Raw genomic sequence first — 24,618 nt, forward strand, 5'->3', positions numbered from 1 at the left:
TGAAATCAGGTGCATTCAACAGTTATGATCAGTCTTAAACTCACCACTCCTTCCATTCCAAACTTAACCCAGAAGGGACATTGCCCATTCATTAAGAGCCATCCATTCATTTATTCAATGAATATTTCTTGTTTACCTACTATGTGCCAGGCATTGTTCTAGGCGCTGGAAATATAGTAGTGAGCAAAACAGACCAAAGTCCCTGCCTTCATGGAGTGTATACTCTAATAGGGGAAACAGATAACCAACAAACAGGAAAGGACAATAATTTCGTATCCCATCATCATCTAACTAAAATTGGGTGGGGGTGAAGGAACAGGGTGGTCAGGGAAGGGACATTTGGGCTGAGCCTGGAATGCCGAAAAGTGGCCAGCTAGGGAAAGATCCACAGGTGTGTGCCAGAGAGAAGGAAGAGCAGGTACAAAAAGCCCTTAGAAGGAAACAAGATTTTGTGATCAAGGAACAGCTAGAATATAGCTGGAAATAGAAGTACAAGACATGATATGAGCAGGGACAGGAGCAGATCATGTAGGGCCTCGCAGGCCATGGGAGAGGAGGACTGGCTTTCACTCCAAGAACATTCATCCTGCCACGAAGTACATAGGCCAAGCTTCCCTTTGCCTTAGCCATCCCTTCTGACTTCAGCCTTCAATGTGATACAAGCTCCCTTTCTCCTCACCCCTCCTGCCGCCTCACCCCACAGGGTCAGACTACCTGGGGGACATAGACACTTCTGTTGTGATTTGGAAGGAACAAGAGGAAGTTTAGGATATGGTTCCCTCCCTCTTCTCCTAACTGGAAATAAGCCATTTCGAGAGACTTCATCCATGGATTTTTTTTGGCCAGAGATGCCAAGAAACTTGCTCATCTTCACCCAAAAAGCAAGTTGTAGGCCAAAGGTATGAATTCAAGTTGCATTTTCAAGGTATTCATCTTCTCCCATACCTTATATTTCCCGGAAAACTTGAGAAGAGGCCACTTCAGGAAACTGCACAAAGACTGTATTCACAGTAGACCCCAGAGAGCAGATGGAGAACAACATATCTCTTGTCACAAGAGATTCAAATCAGTTATCAGCTAAATGTTCCCAGTAAGGACATTTATCAGTGGGTCAAGGAAATCAAGGCTGAAACGCCAGAGAGGAAAGAAATGGATGTCTTCTAAGGTATTGTATGGGCTTCATTCCTTGACCAGGGCCTGCTCCTTCCACTTAGTTCCCTATTATGCTCACCACCTACTTCCACAGGCAAGGGTTTTGTTTTTTGTTTTTTGTTGTTTTTTTTTTTACTGTGGAACCAGCACCCTCCTAGCCCCTGGTGGGGGCAGTGAGGTTGGCCACAGATTAGCATTGGCAGAAACAGCTCCTTGGGCTAATTTCTGAAGCTGAAGTTCAGAAAGGACTTCCTTCCCTTAGCTGCCCCTTCCCTGTGATCAGAGGCACAGGAAGCAGCAAGGAGCTGGCCAGCTCTTCCAGCTGCCAAAGGTGAGGGTCCTCACATGGCATGGTGGGACATTAGAAAGATCCAGAAGACCCAACTCAACGGAGGGATCTGCTGGCGTTTCTTCTAAGTTGGCTGATGGGCATTCAGACACTGCTGAGCAAGTGATATTCATGTTTTTGCAGGTCCTGGCTAAGACATGACCCATTTAATCAGGAATGGCTTGGTTCGAGCTTTTTAGAAATGCATCCTGAAAATCCCTGGAAGGAGGTTAGCAAGAACTGCCTGCAGTTCTACAGAGCAGAAGTGGATTCCTGTAGCAGCCATCTTTTTCCCTCGGGCACCTGCTCTGACAGACTTTGGGGAGGAGTGCCATGCTGGGCTGCAGGAACCAGTCCTCTTTGGGCTTCTGGGGGTACCAGGAGAGCCAGGAGCTGGGACACCTGCAGGGTTCCTCCCTACTGATGGAAGGTCCAGGAGTGGGTTGGGACTTTTGCTTGGGAACTCACACCAACCCCCAGCTGGACCCTGCATTAATGATTGTCAAGAATTGAAGATGCTTCAGTGACAACAGAGCAGATAACAAAATAGGAATAAGGGAATTAATGATATGGAAAAAGACAAAGAGAGAAAACAAGGAATAGGAGGAAGAGGGAGAGAAGAGAAAATACAAAAAGAATATTTGCATTCACACACAAAAAAATACCTTCACAATTCCCACAGGGGTGAAGCTTATGTTGTGATTCTAGCTTACAGACGGGAAAAATGAGGGCTTCCATGAGTTCCCCAGTGACTTAGGACAGAGCTAGGACTACAATCAGCTGCCTGGTTCCCCCTTTCCACACCATCCTAACATGTCTGTTTAGAGTATGTGGAAAATTAGCAGCAGCAGTTGGGATCACTCTGGCTAGATGCGTCCCTGGTGTGGGATCCCTGCCCCTTTCTCTATGCTAGGTTTGAAATCCCAATCTCAAGTGCATCCACCATCATTACATGCATCATTACATGCAGATTTAGGATGGGTCTTGTCCATGAACAACCAGAAAAGAGGTGCTGCTGTGAAATTAGCCCGCAAATAAGTGATTTGCTGGAGGTTAATGGCTGGGGGAATGGGTAGCTTTGGTCATTTTAAATCCGTCCCCCAGGATTGTCTTGGATACAGAGCCACTCAGTTACTGACAAATCCTACTGGTCAACCAGTCTACCAAATTCCAATGTCCCCTGGTTCATCAATAAGTAGGTATTGAATACCATTTTTTTTGTATTTTTCCTGGCACTGCATGAGTTAACATGGAGGGAATTTTTTTTTTTTAACTTAGGCTTTGACTTTCAGCCCTAAAGAGGTCACAATCTGCGTGGTGAGGCAGAGCTAGCATACATAGCAGAAAAAGTAAGTGCTAACATGGCTATAGAAGCAGTCCCAGTCAGGAGAGGCAAACTAGCCTTAGTCTTTATTAAGTATTGTTACTTCCAGTAGTGTGGTGGTAAGCCCACTCCCAAAAAGGCAGAGAAAGATGAAAGCCCTCATTTGTAGTCTTTCCTCATTTCTGTGCTGGAAATAGTCCCATCGTGACCAATTTCAAGATACCAATGTGACATCACTGAACACAGAGTTGGGAAGAGATATCTAAAGTTATCTCTGACCAGCCAGTGTAGGCTGGCTCTGGTACCCTACGGGTTCTCCCTGGGGCCCTGGGAAGGGAAGGCCCTACTTGTTACACCCATGGGCGGCACATGGGCTGTGACCTTCCCAAAGTCACTGGCATGCCGGCTATGTACATCACACGCATGCAGTATGTATCTCTCTGAGATTTATTGAATGCAGAATGGGAGTGGTCAACAAATGTGAGCCTCTAGCACCCCTTCTCCTTCCTCAGAGGCCTGGGGTGCTTGAGCCTCCATTTGTTCATTTATTCACTCAGCACGTATTTCCTGATTGACCTCTCTCTGTGCTGGGCGTTCTGCTGGGGGGCTGTGGAGATGGAGAGGCATCAGACAGACGTGTTGAGCTGGAAACACAGGACAATGATGACTGGGGCTCTAGAACTGAGTACTGGTCCTGGCTTCATCTCCAACTTACTGTGTGGCCTCGAGCAAATCACTTAACTTCTTTGGGCCTTAGTTTCTTGATCTGTAAAATGAAGGAGTTGAACTTGACATTCACTAATGTCTATTCAAGCTCTGGCCTTCTGTGGCTCCAGGAAAGGAGGTGAGATCTGGAAGGTACATGAGGAATAGTTGAAGGAACAGAACAGCTCTGTGGAAGAAAGCAGACAGTCGAGCAGGCGGGACCCCTGAAGATCTGGCATGAGTCCCTTGAAAGAGGAATGGACCTCGTTAGTGTGGTTCTTGAAGGAGGAGCTCAGAGGTGGAAATTATAATGGGTTGGGTCATCCAACTCCAGCTTGAAGGATGTCGAACACCATCCCAGCCACCTAGCCACGGCATGAGCCACCTTGTGAAGGAATGGGCACCTCCTATTCAGTTAGAGACTACAGACCCCTGTCTCAGCCACGTGGACAGGATCTCTGGCAGGGAGGTCATGGCTGTAAAACCCCAGCCACAGGACCCTCTTCCAGTCCACACATCTTGAGAGGCTCCTCCAGTCTTGCCCCCAGGGACGTGAGGGGGCTGGCTGGCTGGATGCCTACTGAGTGCCAGACCCTGTGCCAGCTTCCAAACCAGAAACACAGTTCCCACTCTGGAGAGGGGAACCTGACTGGCCCATGATCTCACTTACTCAGGCTTGAAACAGCCATGGGGTTGGGTTCTGGGGTTGTTAAAGTAGTAGATGGCTGAGCCAGGACTGGAAGTAGGGGTCTCCCATTTGAGGGGTGGGGGCTCTCAGGTCTAGGGGCCTCCACTGTATGCTGCTGGAAGAGGAATTCAAAGCAAGTGGGTGAGCTTCCCATCCAGTCTCTTAATTTGGTGGAGTAAAGGAGGCCAAAGCCCTGCCAGGTCGGCAACCCTGAGACAGAGCCTAGCTAATGAAGAGGTAGAGGGTTTCCCTATCTCCAACTATGGGGCGTGCACATTTGCCCACGCACACATATGCATACACATACACACACTCACACACACACCCAGCTTAGTTCAAGAGCACTACTAAGCATACTCTCCCCTGGTCAGGTCTCCTAGTACTTCTCTCCTGAGAAAGCCATTTCCTTGGTGACCAACCCAAGCACACTCAGAACCCCTCAACCCCAGTCTTCATCCAGCACCCGATTCCTGCTCCCCTAAACTCCTGTTTTCACTTCATTTCAGACACCCCTGTCCCTTTCCTCTGCCACCATCCCCTTGCCACCACCTCGCCATGCTTCCCATGGAGAAAGGCCTCCCTGTCAACAGGCTGGCAAAGTCCATCCCCTCCCATGAAAGACTCAGTGAGTCCTGGAGACACTTGGAAGCTGGACAGAATGGGATTTCTCCCTATTTTCTTTACAGCTGAGAAAATACAAACACAAGAGCATATTTATTGCAATGTTTCTATCCCAAAGTTTGTCTTAAAAAAAGAAGAAGAAATAAAATTAGCTTCTCTGCCCAGTACCCCCCTACCTACCCCAAACCCCTGCCCTTTCCATTCCTGGTGGAGGCCAGGGAGAAAAACAGAGCAGGCCCAAGCCCCACAGAGAGGCACTGCATCCCAGACAATGTGGGGCTTGTTCACAGAGTTTGGGAAGAAACACAACTCCAAAAACATACCCAAAACTTCCCAGTGGAGCATGTTCCGAGGGAAGAAACAGGCGGGTCCTGTGTCTGGACATGGTATCGCTGAGGCTCTGGGAAGAGAGGAGCCCACCAGTCTAGCCCCCTCCCCAGACTGGAGGGAATGCCTCACCCTTTTAGCCTCTGGAGGACTCTTTCCTGTGACTGGTCCCACTGGGTCTGAACAAGAGTGCCACAACTCAGTGGCCCCTCCATGCCAGGCCCTGGAACCCCAGAGATCGCTGTTTGAAGGCAGCATCAGGCAGCATCGAAGGAGAAGACTTGAGGAGAAGCAAAGGGACTGCTTGTTAGGTCTTTGGTATTTTTCAGACTTCCTATGATGTGAGGGAAACATGCCTCATGCATTCGTCTCTGTCCCCCGAGCAGGGCCCACACAGCCAGCCCTACTTCTCTCAGGTGACCAATGTATGTGGCATGAATGGCAGCGATGGAAAGAAAGGTCACTTAAAACAACAGGCCAGGTCACCCAAATGAGTTCCCCAAAGTCCCAGGCCCCGCCCACCCCTCCACTGAGCATTCCTGGGACTGGAGCCCCCCAGCTGTTGGTGACTAAGCCAACAGCGACACCTGCTGGGCCGTCAGACTGACACAGCTGGGAACCCCCAGGAGCACCACTCCCAAAGCCCCATGCTTGTCTTTAGTTCCAAATATTCAATCCCCTCTGCCTCCCTCCTCTCCAAGGAGCAGTGTAGTTCCAACCTGAGTCTGAAGACTCAAGACCTAGGAAGAGCCCATGTTTCAGTTCAAATCAGAAGGCAGTTTTAAGGTCATCAGGCAGGAGGAATTTTCTCTCTCGGGGGAGGTTTAGTCTTTTTGTTTTATTTATGCCTTCAACTGATAGGATGAGGCCCACCCACATCATCAGGGCAATCTGCTCTAGTTAGTCTACCAACTTAAATATTCACCTCATCCAAAAACACTCTCACAGACGCACCCAGAATAGTGTTTGAACAAATATCTGAGCACCCCAGGGCCCAGTCAAGTCAACACAAAACCAACCATCACAGGATGGATCCTTCAGAATGAGCCTTTTCAGGTTAGAAGATGGGAAGCACCCTAAAAGAGACAGGAGGAGGTTTCTGGCCTAACACGTTTAATTAAACTAAGAAATCTGTGAAAGCTTTGTGAAGAGAGGATTCTTGGAGAAGACAACCCCAGAACTACACACAGCCTCTTTATCTTGATGCAATTTTAGCAACTTGCACATAGAATTGATCACCTTGTGTCACATGCCATGTGACCCTCAGCCTCACTGTATCTGAACCTCCAACTAACACCTCTGCCTCCCTTCTTCCAGGTGAACTATGACCACTTTACTTTTGGTGTTTGTGACTCTGAGGGTCATCACAGCAGCCAGCTCACTAGAAGCTTCAGGTAAGGACACTCCCATGCATGTCTCATGTAGCCAGCGGACACAAAAAACTGGATTCTGGGTAAATGGGTCCTGCCTGAACTTAGTGCTGCTAGTTCCGAGGTTATAATCTCCCCTCTCCTGGCCTTTTCGTGGCCCTGCTTGCCCCTTCTCTATCTCTATCTATCTATCTACCTTGCAGATCTGATCACAAGAGGAGAGTGCCCGTGCATGTGAACACACACACACACACACACACACACACACACACGTGTGTCTGGGAGCCCTTGCTCAGGTAATACTGCTCCCGACAGCCCTCTAGGATGGACAGCTGAGGGGGAGAGCTCCTGGCAGGTGCCCATCTTCCCAATCCTCCCTCTGTGCATCTTACCCAAAACTGCCACACACCAAGCTTGGGGCTGGGGCAGGATTATAGACAAGCCCAAAGAGGAAAAGCTGCCAAGAGAGGATCAGCTGGAACACCAAAGATGAGGAAATTCCTTGAGAAATGAAAAGAAGTCCCCAACAAATCACACAGGGCTTTGTTTTTCTTGGCAAGCCATCCTTGGGAAGACCCTGCATGGTGTCTTGCATATGGTAGGCATGAAGTAGGTTTCTGAATATCAAGCCCTAAACCAAATGAACAAACTATCCAGTGAGTGCAGGATGGGTTTGCCCCAAGGTGAGCTGTATCTCCCTTAGAGTGAGGCAAGAGAGGCCCCTGCTCTTCACTTTTAGAGACTTCCCTCTGGCCTTCCTCCTGCCCCAGTACTCTTTAAACAATGAGGAGTCTGTAGGGCCAATGAGACATGTCCACTCAGATCTATGCTCACCCTTTAGACCCCACCAGATAGCCAGGATGCCCAAAATTCCCTGCCCAAGTGGACCCAAGCCACTTTCAAGGCCACATAGGTCTCTCCTCTGGGCCCATCCTCCTAGAGCAGGGGGACCATGCCCTTGATGAGAGCCATCTCAGGCCTGAGAGAAAAGTCCAGGGGTGGCTGTTTGTATGTGGTGTGGACAGAGCTGAGGTGTGAGGCCTGGGATAAGCCCAGACCCCTCCCAGTCCAGAAAACTGGCAGAGAGAAAGACAGCCTCCTGCTTGACCACCATAGCCCAATGCAAAACTCTAAGGAATCCAAGACTTCTAAATTTGAATCTGGCTTTTCATTTTGAAAGGTATCATTGTCGAATAGGAAGATAGAACATATTTTATTTAACATTTTGTGGACTTGATTTATAACTTTTAAATATTTATACATAGGATATATGGGTCTCCATCTGTACCCTTGCTCTGGGACCCACAGATATCCAGCCCCTGGCTGTAACCTGGGTGGTTTGCCCACACAGGCAACCCAGTTCATAGGGTTGGTGAAGAGCTTTAAAAACTGCAGGGTTAGGCACTACAGTCACTTTTAGCTCTCCCCATAGAACCGGAGAACTGCCAGCTCTAAAACCATGCTGTATTGTGGGGCTAGGGCTGAGCATCCAGAGGGAGATTTTTGTGGAAGGACCTGGTAGTGATCAAAAGGTTAGGGCTGGACCCCCAAACATTCCTGGCTCCCTGTTCCTTGCCCTGTCATGGTATCTACCACCCACAAATATCTGAAACATTTTTATTTTCAACCTGTAAGCCCTCCTGGAACAAGAGTCCCCATAAGTGTGTGACTTACCATGAAAGGAACTATTTTTGCAAAAGCTGTCTCTTTCCCATTCCAGGAAGATCTTTTCCTTCTAACTGGATTTAGTAAAGACGTTGCATCTTCCCTACCAATACTCTCCATGATTTTTTGTGAAGCTAATCATACACCACACTTCAACCCCCACCCCCCTCTTTACCTCTAACTTTTTGGGGACCTTTTACATAAATATCTGCTCTTCTCTGATGCTTCTCCAACCAGCTCCCCTGCCCTCAATTCCCCAACAGCAGAAGAGAATGCCTTGTCCCTCAGCAAAGCCAGGATGGAGTCCAAAGCAGACCTCAAGTGGGACACGTCTGTGTAGTTTTGCATCTGAGCTTTAAACATTGTGTGGATGTGTTTATTCTTCCTCATAACAATTTTTCCTGCCGTAAAATGATTTTTTTCCCAAAATCTTTGAGTCAAGCCGTCACTTCAGGAAGATGGGTCCTGTTTCTCTTATGGTTTGGTATCTCCTGGGGTACCTGAGTTTGAGAAACAGAGAGTGGGGCAGGGTGGAGGGGCTCAGCTCTAAAGTTGTCCTCGACCTCCTCTGCAATTCTTTTCTGGTTCCATAGTTCCAGTCTTGGGGTACAGAGACCAGAGATCTTGAGAAATGTTGCTCTGGAAAAGGTGTGGCAAAGCTTCCTGGGAATTCTGGATAGAACAGGAGTATCCCCCTACAACCCTCTGCCATAATACAAACAGGGTCATGGGATCTGGTCATTTCCAGAAGGACTGACAGGGAGGCTGGGTGGTCTTCTCCAGGCACTAACAGTTCTGTCCCTGCCCCACAGACCCAGACAACTCACTGAGTGTCAGCATCCCCGAACCGTCCCCAATGCGGGTCCTCCTGGGGAGCTCCCTCACCATCCCCTGCTACTTCATCGACCCCATGCACCCTGTGACCACCGCCCCCTCCACCGCCCCCCTCGCCCCAAGAATCAAGTGGAGCCGCATTACCAAGGAGAAGGAGGTGGTGCTGCTGGTAGCCACTGAAGGGCAGGTGAGGATCAACAGTGCTTACCAAGACAAAGTCTCGCTACCCAACTACCCGGCCATCCCCAGCGATGCCACCTTGGAAATCCAGAACCTGCGCTCCAACGACTCTGGGATCTATCGCTGTGAGGTTATGCACGGCATTGAGGACAGTGAGGCTACCCTGGAGGTCGTGGTGAAAGGTGAGAACGTCCCACAGGGACACTGCTTTACCTGGGAAAAGAACCAGAATGGTAGCCTCACGAGAGTGGGCTGAGGCAGTCTGGTTTTCAAAGCCCAGTTCCTCCCCCTCCAGCTTGCACACATCTGAGTCAAGTCACTTAGCTTCAGTTGTGTTTCTGTAACTTGGAGCTGGTGTTTCCATTCTCTCTGGACTTTGAGGGAATTAAACACATCCTGGCCACAGTCACATGTAAATGAAAGTTTGTGTTTGTGCTTTGCAGCAATCCCATGATTTGGTAGGTCTTGCGATCATCCCCACTTTACAGACAAGCAAACTGAGGTTAAGTGATCTGTCTGAAGTTTTCCTGGAAGTGAGCCAGAGCAGTCTCCTGACTCTTCGTCCAGATAAATGTCTTTACCTCCCTCACCTCCCACCCCAGCCCCATTCTCAGTTCCAGAAGCCAAAGGGATGAAGCCTCCCTGGTTCATTTCTCTCAATGGTGCAAGGAGAGTGGTTGTGTCCATGGGTGACTTAAGGATGGGTTTCCCATTAGGATGCCCCAGGCTGAGGATACATGGGGCTCTAAGTGTCTCTTTCCCCCAAAAAAACATGGGGCCCGGAAGTGCCAAGAAAAAATTAACAGGAGGCAGATTTTAGTTCAATTCAAAGAACTTTATGATTATCAGAATTATCATAGATGTTGAAAAAAGATACTCTATGAGGTAGTGAGGTCCCCGTCACTGGAGGTGTTTCAGTAAAGGCAGAAGGAACACATGCAATTATGGGGAGATCTGTGTATCAGAGAGAGCCCAGACCGATGTCCCTAAGGCCCCTTTGACCATAGCCATAATTCTTCGAGGACTGATGACAGGAGGCTGTGCCTGACCTGCTCTCCCACCCACACGTGTCTTGCAGGCATTGTGTTCCATTACAGAGCCATCTCCACGCGCTACACGCTGGACTTTGACAGGGCACAGCGTGCCTGCCTGCAGAACAGTGCCATCATTGCTACACCCGAACAGCTGCAGGCCGCCTATGAGGACGGCTTTCACCAGTGTGACGCCGGCTGGCTGGCCGACCAGACTGTCAGGTGAGCCCCTGGGTGGGCGCTGGGCTATAACCCCGGCCAGCATGGAGTTGATGCCAGCGTGGGTTGGGGCTGGAGTAATGCCTGGGCCAACTCTAACAATCCTCATATCATTGCTCAGAAACAGACATTCATTTTGGGATTGTTCGGTTGTGCTACGAGGAAAGATATAATAATGTCTCATGTTTCGGGAATTCTGCAAGCAAAAAATTGATCATGTGCGTTTCTAGATAGCTCTAGTGCTACAGTGAGAATAATCTTATTAGCTGATAGGAATTTTAAAATAATATAGAACTTGCACAGTAGGCCTTTATGTGCCTTACTTATTTTTTTTTAAAGGGGGCTTATGGTATTCATTTGAAGATGCAGCCTGAGCAATAAAGCAAATGTGCCCCTTGTCTCAGACCATCTCAGACATGCTCAGGCGGGAGCTCCCCTGGGGCTAGGACACATTCCGGAGTGTCTGGTGTCTCTGCTTATAGAAATGACGTGGCACCCCATGACCTGTCCAAATCCTTGTTACTCTGCCCTGCAGCAGAGTGAGAGCTCCTAGCAACTTTGCCCTCTGTGTTCTCTGTGCAAATTACACATCATTACTCTTCCTGCCCATGTTCTCCTTTGCCACGGTTTCTTCACTGTTTCCTGAAAGTTTGGTGCTTTGTGTATTTTTATGTAAACCGCTTGCGGGTTTTTTTGTCGTTTTGTTTTTTAATAGGCAAAGCAAGACATACATAAGTTTAGCTTTTTGGCGTCTTTTTCCCTGAGTGCAGCTGCTGAGGGATGGGTAACCCAAAAGGACAGATAGCGCTCTGCCCTCAAGGGATCTCAGCCCATGAGAGAGAGAGCCTGGTAAGGCAAGATGAGACATTGCTTCAGGGTGGAGAGAACTCTGAACGGAAAAGCCAGAAGTGCAAAACCTCTGGAAGAAAACAAAGGAAAATATCTTTACAATCCTGGGATAGATCTTTGAGATCTTAGGACACAAAAGCTACCAAGAGGAAAACAAAATGAGACAGCAGCCTAGAGGAATGCAAGACCCACATCAAACCCACACAGAAAGAGCTGTGTGACCTTGGACAAATTGCTTAACGTCTCTGGTCCCACCCCCACCCACCCCCGTTTCTTCCAGGTTAAAATGGAGTGTTTATAGCACTTGCCTCATTAGGTTGACATGAGATTCAAATGATAGTCAGCAAATGACGGCCCACGGGCCAAATCCAACCCACCCTTGTTTCCTTACGTAAAGTTGTGTGGGAACTCTGTGGCTGCTTCACACTACAGTGGCAAAGTTGAGGGGTCAAGATGAGACCCTAGGAGCTGCAAGACCTAGAATATTTACTATCTGGCTTTTCTGCAGAAAAGGTTTGCAGGCCCGGGATAGAACATGTTCAGTATTGATAAGTATTCGGTAAAGGGAGCTGCCTGTAAATCACCTATAACTGTGGTAACATTTATCTCAATGAAGTGCAGGAAAAGGTGTAAAAATAAATAGTGTGCGTATCTAGGGCAGATACTGGCAAATGTGTCCATGAGTCACTGTTTCCTCCCACATGGGAGGAGGATACAAGGCCACAGACCACAGGCCCCTTTCTGTTCTCTTCTGTCCCCTGATGCCCACTCTGGGTTCCTGACAGGTACCCCATCCACACCCCGAGGGAAGGCTGCTATGGAGACAAGGATGAGTTCCCAGGCGTGAGGACCTATGGCATCCGAGACACCAATGAGACTTATGATGTGTACTGCTTCGCTGAGGAGATGGAGGGTGAGGTCCTGCCCTCCCCCCCATTCCCAGGACCCTTGCCTGTCCCCTTCCCCCCACAGATACCAGGGATCACATGGGCCTTCTCCGGGGCAGAGCACTAACCCAGGGCAGCACACACCAGACCTACCCTCTTTGCCATGCCCAGAGAGGGTGGGGGAGGGAGGAGGGAAGGAAGGGGCCCACAGATCCCTCACTCTCCACTTTGGGAAGGGCCTCAGTAGCCATGGGCACCTGCCAACTGTCTGGCATGACTGCTTGGCCCAAGACTATCTCTGTTTCTGGACTGGGACTGCCCCTCCCAGCCAGGATCCCCGCTGCTCTGACCAGCCCATCACTCCCGAGGTTCATTGTACCAGTAAAGCCCAGCCCAGTCTTGTCACCCTCACAGAGGACATCCCAGGACACTCCAGGGTGGGCCCATCAGAAATGGAGTTCTAGGGCACCTGGGTGTCTCAGTTGGTTAAGTGTCTGCCTTTGGCTGAGGTCATGATCCCAGGGTCCTGGTATTGGACCCCACAAAGAGCTCCCTGCTCAGCGGGGAGCCTGCTTCTCCCTTTCCTTCTGCCTGCTGCTCCCCTGCTTGTGCTCTCTTGCTCTCTCTCTCTTTCTCTGTCAGATAAATAATAAAATCTTTTAAAAGAAAAGAAAAGAAATGTAGTTCCCAGGAGAGCTGGCTGCCCTAGCACCCTCTCTGGCTTCCCTTCTTCCAGCCCCCAGCACCATCCAGTCTGGCCCAATGGGCTCTTCTGGAGAGCCCTGGCAGTAGCAAGAAGGAAACGAGTCTTTCTCTGCTTTGTAAAGGGTGCTATTTTGGTCCAAGCAGAGCTTCTCCAGTTACCCAGGCATGTGGGTGACGCCCCTTCTCCCATTGGCACCCATCACCCCTTTTGACATTCCAGGCTCTGCTGCCTCAGCCCCCACCCCCACCTAAGTTCACAGCTCTCCCCCACCCCACCCCCCCAGCTGGGGATAAGACCTGACAACCTGGCTCATTCTGAGGCAGGTACATTCCCCTGCTTTCTCACCCCCAGGCTCCCTTTCCTGATTCTCACCCCTGGGCCCAGAGCCTTTAAAGCAGCAAGTATTTGTGTTCCCACTCTTGACTAACCAAAGACACGACCAATCAGAGTTGCCACTAAGCAAGGACAGCCAGTGCCTTCCCCAGGAACAGATGCCCACCACCCACCCCTACCCCGCATACAACCTTCTTAGGTTTTGGAAATAGTACAAAGAGTTCGCAAGCCCCCACTATGCCCTTATGGACGCTTCGGGGCCTAGAGACCCTGTTTTGGGAACCACTGCTCTGAATGTCAAAGTCTAATGCCTGCTCTTCCCATCACAATTTGAATCTTTTTAAAGGATTGCTTGCGTGGGCAATGCTTAACACATAGGAAAGATGGAAAGATGCCCTGGGAGAGGGCATGTTTCACAGCAGGGCATGACCCAGGATGCTTTGGAGCAGGAGTATGGAACCTAGGAACCCTGTGGATTCGCTGGGGATGCACAGCAGGAGTGGGGATGGAGGTCCTCACCCTGGTGGCCATGTCCTTCGCAGGTGAGGTCTTCTATGCGACATCTCCGGAGAAGTTCACCTTCCAAGAGGCAGCCAACGAGTGCCGGCGGCTGGGCGCCCGGCTGGCCACCACGGGCCAGCTCTACCTGGCCTGGCAGGGCGGCATGGACATGTGCAGTGCCGGCTGGCTGGCTGACCGCAGTGTGCGCTACCCCATCTCCAAGGCCCGGCCCAACTGCGGAGGCAACCTCCTAGGCGTGCGGACCGTCTACCTGCACGCCAACCAGACAGGCTACCCGGACCCCTCATCCCGCTATGACGCCATCTGCTACACAGGTGGGGGCAGGAGCCAGGGGGCAGGCGTAGCACCACGGAAATTGGGGCCCAGAGGAGGGGAGCTTAGAATGGAGGTTGGTTTCTACCCCCTCAAGGGGCCACAGGGTAGCTGAACCCCATGTCTCAGCAGCCCTTGTTTTCACTAGCTCCTAGAAGAGCTAAGGTAGCAGCGCTGTAGGGGCAGGATCCAGCCCATCTCGTCTGCTCAGAATAGGGTTAAAAGCATGAGCTTTAGAGTCTGTATTTGCTCAGGTTTGAATCACAGCTCTGCCACATGCGACTGTGCAACCAGGGAAAGCCTCCCTGTCCCCCTCCATCTGAGGGGCAGGTGGCAGGGCCCTGATGCGAAACCATGCCCCACCCAGGTGGGCGCTGTTACCCATCCTCTTGAATCCAGTGTGCTTAAAAGAAGGGCCATGTTGTTATTGAAAAGAGTCAGTGTGGTGGGGAGAGTGGGGGGGGGCAGTTTTGACCAGCAACTTATTTTGAAAATTTAGATTACAACTTTTAAAAATAGAAGATTTTTTTCTTCTATTTTACACAGTCGAGGTTATAATTACAATTACATGCTGATTTTTAGAGGAAAATTTGGGTCATAGGGAGCTGCATCACATTTGTGACAAAATTGGTGACAGCCCAATGGCCTAGCTGACTTCATGTTTGGCTCTCGCAGCGTGACTTTACATGAAGAGGGGTGCTTTTGCAAAAGTAAGGAGGATTTTCCCCAAAGCCTCTCTTAACCTTTCAATATCCTAACCAGGCTTTTTGAAGTGGTAGCACGCTTGTGGGTTTCCTCTTTCTTAAATTATTGACTGGCTTGTGCCTGCCAGACCCTCATTTACTCACGACCGAGGCAGGCAATGCCCTTATGTCACTTTCATCCATGTCATGGGCTCCCACATCTTTGGCAGGATTTTTCAATTCTACTTTGTAACTGATTTACACTGTCCTGCTGGCTAGTTACAACTTCAGAGCCCAGAAGATAGGGAGGGAGGCGGTGGACATTGATCAAGAGGGGATGTTGGAGCCAGACTGGTTGGTTATATAAGCTGTGAGCCGCTTGGTCAGTATGTCATGCTATGATGACTTTGCACTATTTTGCAACATGGGAACTGAGGCCTTCTAGAATGAGTACTCTACGGCATAGTTGAGGCCACCTGCAATGGGCCCAGCCAGGCACACAGTAGGTGCTTTCCATCCCCGGCAGGGAAGGAGGTGGATCTGATGCCCATCTGCCTCAAGCCAGCCCCAGGTTGAGCCACTAAAGTTCATCTTTTCCCCTACCCCAGGTGAAGACTTTGTGGACATCCCAGAAAACTTCTTTGGGGTGGGTGGTGAGGAGGACATCACCATCCAGACAGTGACCTGGCCTGATGTGGAGCTGCCCCTGCCCCGAAACATTACTGAGGGTGAAGCCCGAGGCAACGTGATCCTCACTGTGAAACCCATCTTTGACCTCTCTCCCACTGCCCCGGAGCCTGAGGAGCCTTTCACATTTGTCCCGGAGCCCGAGAAGCCCTTCACTTTCGCCACCGATGTAGGGGTCACTGCTTTCCCTGAGGCCGAGAACAGGACTGGAGAGGCCACCAGGCCCTGGGGTGTTCCCAAGGAGTCCACACATGGCCCAGCCTTCACCGCCTTCACCAGTGAGGACCATGTCGTGCAGGTGACTGCAGTTCCAGGTGCGGCCGAGGTGCCCGGGCAGCCACGATTGCCGGGGGGTAAGTGCCCGCCCCTCGGGGGGCTGCATGGGGGTTGGGGGCCACATAGAAAGAAGTAAGGATCTATACCTTTAACTTAGCCTGAGACCTGGGCCAAATATTTCTTCTCTCATACTCAGTTCTCCTTGCTTATAAAACAAGGGGGTGGGCCAGACAGTGATTTCCATGCTCCTTTGCCACAAAGCATTTTCTTCAAATGAAGTCCTTGGTGGAAACCAGAGTAGACATCAAACCAGTAAAGATGCCACATGGGTCTAGGTGAAGTGGAGAAAAGAATTGGGGCTCTTGGGTCCAGGCACCATCCCCCATCCCATCAGTCACTGCCACAGGACAGAGGCCACTTGAGAACTGCTATGTGAGGTGACCCTGGGGCTTCTTACTGAGCTGACCTTCCAGGACAGGGGTCAGCAAACCAAGCTCTGACAGCCATATCGGCTTGCCACTTGTTTTGTTTTCTTTTAATTTAATTTATTTATTTATTCATAAGAGACACAGAGAGAGAGAGAGAGGCAGAGACATAGGCAGAGGCAGAAGCAGACTCCCTTCAGGGAACTCGATGCAGAACTCAATTCCAGGACCCCTGGATCACAAACTGAGCCAAAGGCAGATGCTCAACCACTGAGCCACCCAAGTGCCCCATTGCCACCTGTTTTTATATGGCCCACGAACTAAGGATAGTTTTACAGTTTTTTTTTTTAAGATTTTATTTATTTATTAGAGAAACAAAGAGAGAGAGAGAGACAGGCAGAGGGAGAAGCAGGCTCCATGTAGGGAGCTCGACGTGGGACTGGAGCCCGGGTCTCCAGGATCACACCCTGGGCTGAAGGTGGCGCTAAACTGCTAAGCCACCAGGGCTGCCCAGTTTTACAATTTTATTTTTTTTTAAAATAAATTTATTTTTTATTGTTCAATTTGCCAACATATAGAATAACACCCAGTGCTCATCCCGTCAAGTGCCCACCTCAGTGCCCGTCACCCAGTCACCCCCACCCCCCGCCCACCTTCCCTTCCCTCACCCCTAGTTCGTTTCCCAGAGTTAGGAGTCCCTCATGTTCCGTCTCCCTTTCTGATATTCCCCACTTATTTTTTCTCCTTTCCCCTTTATTCCCTTTCACTATTTTTTATATTCCCCAAATGAATGAGACCATATAATGTTTGTCCTTCTCTGATTGACTTATTTCACTCAGCAATTTTAAATAATTGGCAGACAGGGGCTTCTGCGTGGCTCAGTGGTTGAGCATCTGCCTTCGGCTCAGGGCATTATCCCAGAGTCCTGGGATTGAGTCCCACATCGGGCTCCCCGCAGGGAGCCTGCTTCTCCCTCTGCCGATGCCTCTGCCTCTCTCTCTGTGTGTCTCTCATGAATAAATAAATAGAATCTTTAAAAAAATAAAAATAAATGAATAGTTAGCAAAGTCAAAGTAAGAATAATATTTTGTGACATATAATGAAAATTACGTAAAATTCAAGAGTCGGTGTCCACAAATAAAGTTTGATTGGAACAAAGCCACACTGGCTTGTCAATGCGCTGTCTGTGGCTCATTTAGGGCTGTCACGGCAGAGTTGAATAGCTGTGACAGAAACCATTGAGCCCACCAAGGCTAAAATCTGTCCTGGCTGGCTCTTTCCAGAAAATGCTTGCCAGCCCCTGTTCTAAGATAGGGGCGTTCCAGGGATTTACTCAAGGTCTGGGGCTCAGGATGTCATGTCCCAGAGAGCCCAGCTGTTCCCCAGACTCCAATCCAAGAAAAGGAAGGACATTCTGGGGTGGCTCTCATAAGGGCCTTGGTGGTGCCCTCTTCTGGGGGAAGAGCAAGTGGACACTGCCATCCACCATCACATCCACGATGCCACCAAGTGGAATTTCAGCCTGAATTGCCAAATACAATGTGTTGGGGAAGTTTTGGGGTAACACCTGTGATGGCTGGGTCCCAGGATTAGCCCAGGACTGGAAAGAGTGCCACTGGCACCATGTGGGAAGGTGCCAATGGACAGATGAGCATCTGCTACAGGACAGGATAAGGGATTTGGGACAGTATCAGACCAGGGATATGAAGCTGTGACATAACCTGGCCAATCACCCAGGGAAGTGTCAGAAATAGAAACAAATGTGTATGTAGCCAAATACAAGAGAGGCAGAGTAAGTGGGCAGCTCAAGGAAGGGCTCTAACCCTTTGAGAACTTGGTAAATGCTACAAGGCCACATCCCAGAATGTGTCCAGGGCACACCCATAAAAACTCTGGCAGACACTCTTAGGGCAACCCCCACCCCCACCCCCAGGGCCCTGGGCCAGATGGAAGAAATTCCATTCATTGTTTGATGTATTCCTTAGCCTTTTCTGTATTTTCCTAATGTTCTGTAATGAATGTGCATTCTTTTTATCATGAGAAAAAATGCATTTGTTTTAAAGAGTAAAGGAACAAATGAGCAGCCTAGAAGTGAGGAGCCCAGAGAGGAGAGTTGGGGACACCCAGGGCAGAAGAGTCCTCAAAGGCTCTTTCAGGGAGATGGATTTCAGAAACAGCTTGAATAAGCAGAGGGAACCAGGTTGGTTGAGAATAGGAATGGAAGTAGGAAAGGAAGGAGGGGACGAAGGGAAGTCATTCCCTGAAGTCATTCCCAAGTCTCTCTCACTGCCCTCAAAGCCAAAGAACCATGCCCCACGGGCACCTGCATTGTGCTATCCAGTCCATGCCCTGAGCCTACCTTGTCTTTCCTTCTCTTCCTCTCCTCCCCACCCAGGGGTTGTGTTCCACTACCGCCCAGGCTCCGCCCGCTACTCACTGACCTTTGAGGAGGCTCAGCAGGCCTGCCTACGCACTGGGGCTGTCATCGCCTCTCCTGAGCAGCTCCAGGCTGCCTATGAAGCTGGCTACGAACAATGTGATGCTGGTTGGCTGCAGGACCAGACTGTCAGGTGAAGGACGAGCCGCCCCCCACCCCGACCCCTGCCAGCCCAAAGCCAACCATGAGAGGTTGGGCTTGGGGAGCCAGAACCCGTCACGCACCCAGCAGAGCGGGCACCTGCTACACTGCAGTAATTAATGACTCCATGGCTACTCCCCTAATTACCCCCCCCCAGAACCAAGCATATTCTGAGCTAGTAGGGAAGGGCTCCAGGTGACATTAAGTCCTTGGTCATTTACCCCCAAGAGACAGAGAGGGAGAATCTCAGAGGCCCCTGCCCTCGTCCCCTCCAGCTTGACCCAGTGCCCTTCCATATAACAAGCTCTCTTCTGAAGCCAAGAATCCCCTACGGGCTTCCAGACCCTTCCCCCAGCCACATAGGTTGCTTATTGCATGAGAACCTCCCTTCCGGTGTGAATCCCACCAGACAACTGAAGATACACCTTGCTTGAGCCTCCGAGAGACCTGCCAGCCTCTGCCTGGGCCCTGTGTCCCCCAACCCCTGGAATAGGCCTTCATGTGTCCCTCCTGCCCTCCATTACAGATACCCCATTGTGAGCCCACGGACCCCGTGTGTGGGTGACAAGGACAGCAGCCCGGGGGTCAGGACCTATGGTGTGCGGCCACCATCAGAAACCTACGATGTCTACTGCTATGTGGACAAGCTTGAGGGTATGGACCACATTCTCGAATTTTGGGGAGACACAAAAAGGAGGGGGAATTACCATCTACCCAGTTCTGTTCCTGTTTGAGAAAGGCCGGCCTAGGAACAGAAAAGCTCCTTTTCTTCTTCCTGCATGGTTCCTGTGGGTTCCCCCAGCACTGCAGGCAAGCATCGGTTCCTTAAAAAAGCAATGAGTTCTGCTGATAAATGAGTCTTTACTTATTACAAATAAATGCTACATATGCCATCTGCCTCATGGAGAGTCCTGATGGCCAGGAACAAATCAAAGGCTCTGAGAAGTCCTGCAGTAGAAAGCCTCTTTAACGCTGTTTAACCTTAACCACAGGCCTTTAATTTTGTTTCATCTCATTTCTTTTAATTTCAATTATAGTCACCAAATTACTATCCTAGTGAACCAAATTTTGGAAATGCTGGTGTTCTGGAAAGATTTCATCATACCCACTCACTTGTTTTGGGACCTGGAGCAAGTTACCTAACCATTCTGGGCCTTAGTATCCTCATCTATAAAATATGAGCTGATTGTGTGCATATCAGAGACTCTTGTGAACATTAAATGAGATACATATGAGAAGTTTCTGGTACAAGCAGGTATTTAGTAAATATGAACTTCCTTCCCCCGAATCAGTCAGGCACCTGGGAACCATTCTGGATGTGGGGATCCAAACCACAAGAGTGGCTACAGGACCCACTCTCCCCTCGATAAGCTCCCAGGGGTGGGGATGGGGGACTGCAGGCCCACAGCATATAGATGCTCCGTGCTTCAGTGCTGTGGTATAGGGGAGCACGGGGGGTCAGAGGGAGGGTTAGAGGGAGGGTGCCGACAATCTGCCGACCAGACAATCTAGAGAAGAGGGAAGGAGGGAAGGTTGCTTCCACGTAGAGTGACCAACTGGTCTCAATTCAGTTGTCCTGCACCCCACCCCCTGCCCCTGGTGAGCAGAGGCTGCTTTGGCAAGAGGGTCACACCTGCCACCTCCTTCTGCCCCCAGGGGAGGTGTTCTTCATCACACGCCTGGAGCAGTTCACCTTCCAGGAAGCCCTGGCATTCTGCGAATCTCATAACGCCACCCTGGCCTCCACTGGCCAGCTCTATGCTGCCTGGAGCCAAGGCCTGGACAAGTGCTATGCCGGCTGGCTATCAGATGGCAGCCTCCGTTACCCCATTGTGACCCCGAGGCCCTCCTGCGGTGGAGACAAGCCAGGCGTGAGAACTGTCTACCTCTACCCCAACCAGACAGGCCTCCCAGACCCGCTGTCCCGGCACCATGCCTTCTGCTTCCGAGGTATGTGTTCTCCCCTCTCCTCCAGCCTCCCTTCAGGCTGGGGCATGACTCCTCTGGGTTCACCCTTTCTGGCTCCTGTCCACTATCCCCATCTATCAGAGCAAGGAGGAAAAAGTCAGCCCCTCTGGAGCAGGGGCAGCTTTGGAGCTAGCATGACCTTAGCCATTGACCCCAAAGCAAGTGCATCCTTCTAAAGGTCCCCAGAGACAAGCAGAGAGAAATGAGTGAGAACTGGGGCTCTCAAATCAGGCAGACCTGAATTTTAATTATAGTTCTGCTGCTTAGTAGCTGTATAACCCAGGACAAGTTACTTAACCTCTCTGTTCCTCTGCTTCGTCTATAAAATAGTGATATAATAGTTTCTACCTCAAAGAGTTGCTCTGCAGATCAACTGGGGTAACGTACAAAACACTTGGCATTGTGCCTGGGACATAGTAAATTCTCGGTAATGTTAGCCTTAATATTAAAAATAACACACACACACACAAAAATAAAAATAACACACACACACACATACATATATACTGTTTTCATGTGTACACCCTTGCCAAATTTTCTCCTGCTTGTAAATATGTTTGTGGTGAGTTGAGTCAAAGTATTCTATGACTCTTTGCTAAGCGCCAGAAATTCAGGTTTTTAATTGACCCACGCTGAGGACCTTGTCACATCAGTCAATCCTCATTACCTGTCAGAGTTCTGAGAGTGATGTCATCAAACAGACCAGGGGGTGTGGCCAGGGCATGGCCAAGGCCGTGCTGGGCTCTGACCAGATGAGATCCTCAGGTCTTCACCTACTGGAATATAGATTGTAGTCACAGCTTGTGCCATGTTTTATATATTATACATCAAAACTGAGTGTCTTTTTAACTTCCTGCGAATGTATAGTTATTTCAAAACAAAGTTAACAAAAAATAAAACCTGAGCTGTCCCCAGCTTCTCAGACTTCCAGGGTCACCTTTTAAAACCCAATTCAAAGGAAGTTCAGCCCCACTCCGCCAGCCTCAAGAAAGCCAAACCCCTCCCAGAGGATGTGTTGAGGCTCCTGGCCAGTATCACTCTCCCTGCTCTGGACAGCAGAAGCCGAACCAGTTAGCCTCCCAGTACATTCTTAGCCATGCACTCTCACTATCCCCCGACCCTCAGAGCCCACCTGCTGGTTTTCCCCTAAATCCAGTTACCCACCTTCAATAAATCCTGCCTTCAACCTCCAGTGCCAGGATGGCTTCATGGATTTTAAATAGCAGCCTCCTATATTTGACCCAGACACGCTTGGTACATAATTTCTGTCCCCAAGAAAAGCAGCATCATGCCATAGTTGAGAGCAGAGTCTGGCACGGATGCTTGCGTTTGGAGACTAGATCTGCCACTATAAGCCACTGACCCTGGGCAAGTCATTTAACTCTGTGCCTTAGTTTTCCTATCTGCAAATGAAATCATAGTATCTGTGTCATAAGGTTGTTATGGGATAAAATGATTTAATTTACATAACACCTTTAAACAATGCCTGACATATGTAATACATTCTGCAGAAGGGAGATCCGGGACCACCCTGAAATAATGTGTATGTGCTGATGGTGTGTGCATATCAGTATTGTGCAAGTGAGGCAATCAACCCTCATTGAGGAAGATGAGAGCCATCTCACTAAGCTTGGGGAAGGGGCATTGAGGTCCAGCAAGGTTTTTGCACCAGTCTGATACCCCTCAAAATCCCCTAGTCCCCCTGCAGAAGGGCCTGGGATGGGTCACTGGCAGGAAGGAATGCTCACAGCCTACCTCTTTTTAGGTGTCTCAGCAGTACCCTCTCCAGGAGAAGAGGAAGGTGGCACACCCACCCCCTCTGTAGTGGAGGACTGGATCGCTACCCAGGTGGGGCCTGGTGTGGCTGCTGTCCCCATGGGGGAGGAGACGACTGCAATCCTGGACTTCACCATTGAGCCTGAAAACCAGACGGAATGGGAACCAGCCTACAGCCCAGCAGGCACTTCCCCACTGCCAGGTCTGTGCAGCTAGGTCTCTGGGGCATGTCCTGAAGTCTGTCCTATCTGCCTAGGATATGCCACAGGGGAGCTCTGTCTCACCAGCCCTGACACTAGCTGGATGTGCTGCCGTGGACAGTGTCAGCCACCTCAACTGGCCTCTAGGACAACCGCCAAGGGAATGGACACCCTTGTTCACAAAACACATCTCTCTCTCTCTCCCTCTCTCTCTGCACTCCCCAACTCACTGTACCCATCTTTTTCTTTCTCTCACTTCGCACTGCAGTGCCCATCACTGAGCCAATCAGAGGGCTCTCATTCTATCTTCCTACATTTACACCGTTACCCTCTAACCTTTTAAAATCTCTCTTTAGGAAGATCTTCAATAGAGGGGAAAGGGGAAAGGGGTAGTTGGAAGTATGACCTGTCTCCTTGCTTCACTCCTCCTTCTATGTCCTCTTTTGGGCCAGGCATCCCCAACCAGCTCTTCCAGCCTCATCTATCCTGTGCAATGGGACATGATGGGATGAAAGCTTCAGTCCCCTAGCCTTGTCAGAAAAAGTGTTTAGTGGTTATACGGTTTGGGACATGCTGGCTTACAGAAAGATTAACAGGTTTCTTCACTACAGACCTTCTCAGTGCCTTTGATATGCTAATATGTGCTGTAATGCAGAGGGGCTGATGTATTCAAAGTGTTCCAAATGAATCTGACCAAAGGCTTTTTTCTTCCCCATGGAACATTCATATATGGCCCAGTTTGGGTAAGGCTGAATTAAAGCAATGCACAATAATGTGTGTGTGCTTACTAAAAAGCTCCCCCAGGGGCATGTTCATTTGAAGAAATGGTATACCAGAGCCTTCCACTACTTTATCTAGTTGCTCATTCAGTGCACTGTTCCCAAGCAATTCAGCCACCCTGGGCACTCCTCTGGGTGCCGGAAATGCAAAGCCCACCGTCTCTCCATGCTAGAAGGTGAGGTGGGATTTAACCCAGAGACCTAGCCCAGCAGCCACACCTGCCTGTGACCTTCCTCACCCTCAGCAAGACAAGCACAACCGAGTCCTGTTTGCTTGAGTTTGTGGCTTGGCACAGGATCCTGGCAACAACTAGTAGGAGTTTCCATGGGAAGGGGCTCTAACGGGCCCATAGAAATATTTTCCATGCTTCAGTTCCCTACCACCCTTGGCCATATCAGGAACCATCTGTACTGTTGTTAATTCTATGTCTCTTTCTTTAAATTGACTTGCTTTTAAAAAGAACCCTAAATGTATTTAAAAGAGAAATGTTAGATCATGATTGTAAGTGGCCATCCCAGAGTGTTTCTGGTATATATATATATATATCTCCACCTAAAATCCTCTTGTCTGCCACCACTGCTATCCTGAACCCCCCACCCACTTCCAGTATTTACCTTTAAGCCAGAATAGGCTGTGAGCCTGCCCAGTGGACTAGCACCTGCTTGTCTCAGGTCTCTACCTAAGAAATAAGCCCCAAAGAACATGCAAGGTCCAATCCCAGCTAGGTGGGGTTATTTTTTTTAAGATCTATTCATTTACTTGAGAGAGAGAATGTGTGGGAAGTGGGGGGAGGGGCAAAGGGAGAGAATTTTAAACAGACTCTGTACTGAGCATGGAGCCCAACGTGGGGCTCAATCTTATGACCCTGAGATCATGGCCTGAGCTGAAACCAAGAGTCAGACTGAGCCACCCAGGCACCCCAGCCAGCAAGGTTATTTTTAAATGCCAAAGGAACAAGATGGAAAGAAAATAGCGCAACTGTGATTATTTAGAATGATGAGACTTTTTCCCTCTGTTTTCCAAATCCTCTGTAACAACACTCTCAGAATTGAAAAAGTTCATATATTTTTCCAAACAGCACTACCTGGGCTCCCCTGCCTCAGAGGGATGGCTTTGGATGAATGATTCTCAAAGTCAGGAGGGGCCTCAGCATTGTCAGGGTTCCAGGATGGGGGAAGTAGGAAAGGGACTT

At 49.7% G+C, this 24,618-nt stretch overlaps 1 protein-coding gene across 1 annotated transcript in view; it reads left to right on the forward strand.

The window, feature by feature from the left end:
• Positions 1-6,469: 6,469 nt before the first annotated feature.
• ACAN (aggrecan) overlaps positions 6,470-24,618 on the forward strand; it is a 36,425-nt gene continuing 18,276 nt past the window's right edge. Inside the window, 10 exon segments of the mRNA NM_001113455.2 lie at positions 6,470-6,539; positions 8,993-9,376; positions 10,273-10,447; positions 12,079-12,206; positions 13,762-14,055; positions 15,345-15,776; positions 18,520-18,694; positions 19,229-19,356; positions 20,359-20,652; positions 22,436-22,648. Coding sequence (NP_001106926.2) covers positions 6,470-6,539; positions 8,993-9,376; positions 10,273-10,447; positions 12,079-12,206; positions 13,762-14,055; positions 15,345-15,776; positions 18,520-18,694; positions 19,229-19,356; positions 20,359-20,652; positions 22,436-22,648 — 2,293 coding nt within the window.

This window comes from Canis lupus, chromosome 3 (assembly GCF_011100685.1).
Source record: "Canis lupus familiaris isolate Mischka breed German Shepherd chromosome 3, alternate assembly UU_Cfam_GSD_1.0, whole genome shotgun sequence".
Taxonomy (NCBI): Eukaryota; Metazoa; Chordata; class Mammalia; order Carnivora; family Canidae; genus Canis; species Canis lupus.